Source organism: Capsicum annuum, unplaced genomic scaffold (genome assembly GCF_002878395.1).
Source record: "Capsicum annuum cultivar UCD-10X-F1 unplaced genomic scaffold, UCD10Xv1.1 ctg52995, whole genome shotgun sequence".
In the NCBI taxonomy this organism is placed as follows: Eukaryota; Viridiplantae; Streptophyta; class Magnoliopsida; order Solanales; family Solanaceae; genus Capsicum; species Capsicum annuum.
In genome coordinates, this window is record NW_025861069.1 from 1 (window position 1) to 2640 (window position 2640).

The following is a 2640-nucleotide window of genomic DNA, read 5'->3' on the forward strand; positions in this document are numbered from 1 at the left end:
TATTTTCAGGAATCAAGGCTGCGTATTGACTTTGTGCTGCAGCTGAATACCAAATTGATGACCAAAATGATGATATCTTGTTCCGTTCAACCTTTTTCTCAGGTTTGGGAGACACCAATAATTCTGTGTCGTCTTCAAGATCCTGATCAAGCTCATCATTTTGTAATTGTTCCTCATCTTTATGAAAATGGCTTTTGAGGAGGCTTAACATTCTCTGTTTCTTTACCACTTTCTTCCCAAAAAGAGCTTCTAAATGGACATCACAAAGGATCATTGTCTCTTCTACTGGATGGATAAGGTTATGTTCTTTTATATAGTCAGTTACTTTCTCTGACACTGCATATTCGGATAATCTTTCTGTAGTATCTTCACCAATCAACTGAAGAAATTCAATAAGAGGTTTTGATCCCCATCCAACAAACTCTCTTTTATTTGAATTGCCTCTTCTAGTCTTCTTCGTTGTACTTCTTTTCTTTTTAAACCTCTTCTTCGGAGGTTCTCCATCACTGAACTCCCCATTATCCGAAGCAAGCTGTTCATCCTCTTCTTCACTATGTTTATCTGAAGTAGAGCTAATTAGGCCAAGCTTCTCCTTGTCTAGTTGAGCCTTACCATCATGAAGACGCTTTAGAAGACGATTTTTATCAAATCCTTCTTTTTCCATTACTATCTCGTAGTACTCCCTGAAAAGTCCCTCGTATGTTTCCCGATCTCTGAGGTCTACATTTTCCTGGAAAGCAACAATCATCATATGAGAAAAGGAACAGATTACTATCAACTAGATGAAAATACAGCAAATAAGAGATGAAGATATATGTAGCAATAAAAGAAAGACTCCTCTAACTGAATATTGGAGTAAATTTTCATGGGTGATCATCCAGCTTTGCGCTCATTACCCAAATATCACTGTGCTTTGTTTTATTGCATAAAAATCATTTTACTTTGCCTCATCTTTAACAAAAGTAACTTTGACAAAATTTGGTTTATATTCTACCTAAATTTTGAGAGAAAATAAAAACTATCCCTTATGTTTGAGGGTAAGATCAAAATGGTCCCTTAAATCTACTCTTGACCAGTTTTTATCCAGTATTTGCAAAAAAAAAAAAATGAGTTTTTTCATTTTCTAATATTTTACAAACTCTACATTGTAAATATAACGGAAATTAAACAAATAGTAAAACAAGAAAAAAAAATCTTTAAATCTATTTATCATTAATGTAAAATAATTACATTTTCACTTACTTAGCCTTTACTAATATATTATTTTGTTTAATTAATTTAAGAACTCCCACATCTAAAAGTTGAAGGTGGCGGAGACGAGGATGTTGAGATGGATGTGTGGACTTAAATGGCGAGATAGGGTTAGAAATGGAGTTATTCGAGATAAGGTGGGAGTGGCTTTGGTGGAAGACAAGATGCGGAAAGTGAGGCTGCGATGGTTCGGGCATTTGATGAGGAGGTGCACGGATGCTCCAGTACGGAGGTGTGAGAGGTTGGTTGTGGATGATTTTAGGTGAGGTAGATCTAGGCCAAAGAAATATTGGAGGGATGTGATTAAACATGACATGAAGCTGTTACAGCTTATGGAGGAAACGACCCTTGATAGAAAGGTTTGGAGGACGCAAATTAGGGTAGAGGCTTAGTGGGCAGGAGTGCGTCCGTAATATTAGGGAGGAGTGCTTTGTTTGTATCTGTACTTGTAGTTTCTTGTTCGCAGTGTTCTAATGATGTTTGTGATTTTGAATAGATAGTTTATAGTATTAATCTATCGGTGTCTTGTTTCTTGTATTATCTAGCGGTGTTTTGTCCCATTTTGTTGTTTATTTTTATGTTTTTTTGTATGTTATACTGTTATCTTTCCTGAGCCGAGGGACTATCGGAAACAATCTCTCTACTTCATCTGAAGTAGTGATATGGACTACGTATACTTTACCCTCCCCAAACCCCACTTTGTGGGAATACATTGAGTATGTTGTTGTAATTTATAGACATACCCTACTCAAAAGTATATTTAACCGACCATTTTAAACCTATCCTCAAACATAAGAGATACTTTTATTATTTTCTCTCACATTTTAGGTAGGGTTTTAACTAAATTTAGTTAAAGCTATTTTTGTGAAAGATAAGGAAAGTTCAAAGATTTTTTGTGTGAAAACAATAAACTCAATCTTTAGAAGAATAAAGTCCAGGAAACAACAAAATGATAATCAGAACCACACTTATTATATACAACTAAGATTTTCTACTGGACTTCTTCCATGTTAAACATGTGCGAAGCCACTCCCAGAGAGAAAGTTAACTTTTTAAACATCCAGAAAATACAGTTCACTATGATCTTTTTTTCATACATAATCATTCACTCTGTCAGATGACAAATGAATGTAGTGTTTTAAAGATAGACATACAACACCTCATACTTTCCTGTTTTCTATCTTGTAGCCTCTCAAAGTTCTTTAAAGACTTGACTTCATTTATCTCCGTCTATCATAAATATTAAACATAACTATATGACAATGTTGCAAGGCATGATGCTATTAACTTTCAAGCTGTTTTCATGGGCTAGTTCAGTTAATAGTTTCCATGACAAGTTCTATTCGGGTTTGAAAATAAACATTTCCAAAATAGTAAAGTAATTAATTA

General features: G+C 34.5%; 1 protein-coding gene across 1 annotated transcript; it reads right to left on the bottom strand.

Moving 5' to 3' along the window:
* Positions 1 to 4: 4 nt before the first annotated feature.
* Positions 5 to 1181, bottom strand: LOC124892999 (zinc finger CCCH domain-containing protein 19-like; the record flags this gene model as incomplete). Its single annotated transcript, XM_047404161.1, has 1 exon — positions 5 to 1181. A coding segment is annotated over exon 1 (747 nt), but the record flags the coding sequence as incomplete, so codon positions are not given.
* Between the last annotated feature and the right edge of the window lie 1459 nt (positions 1182 to 2640).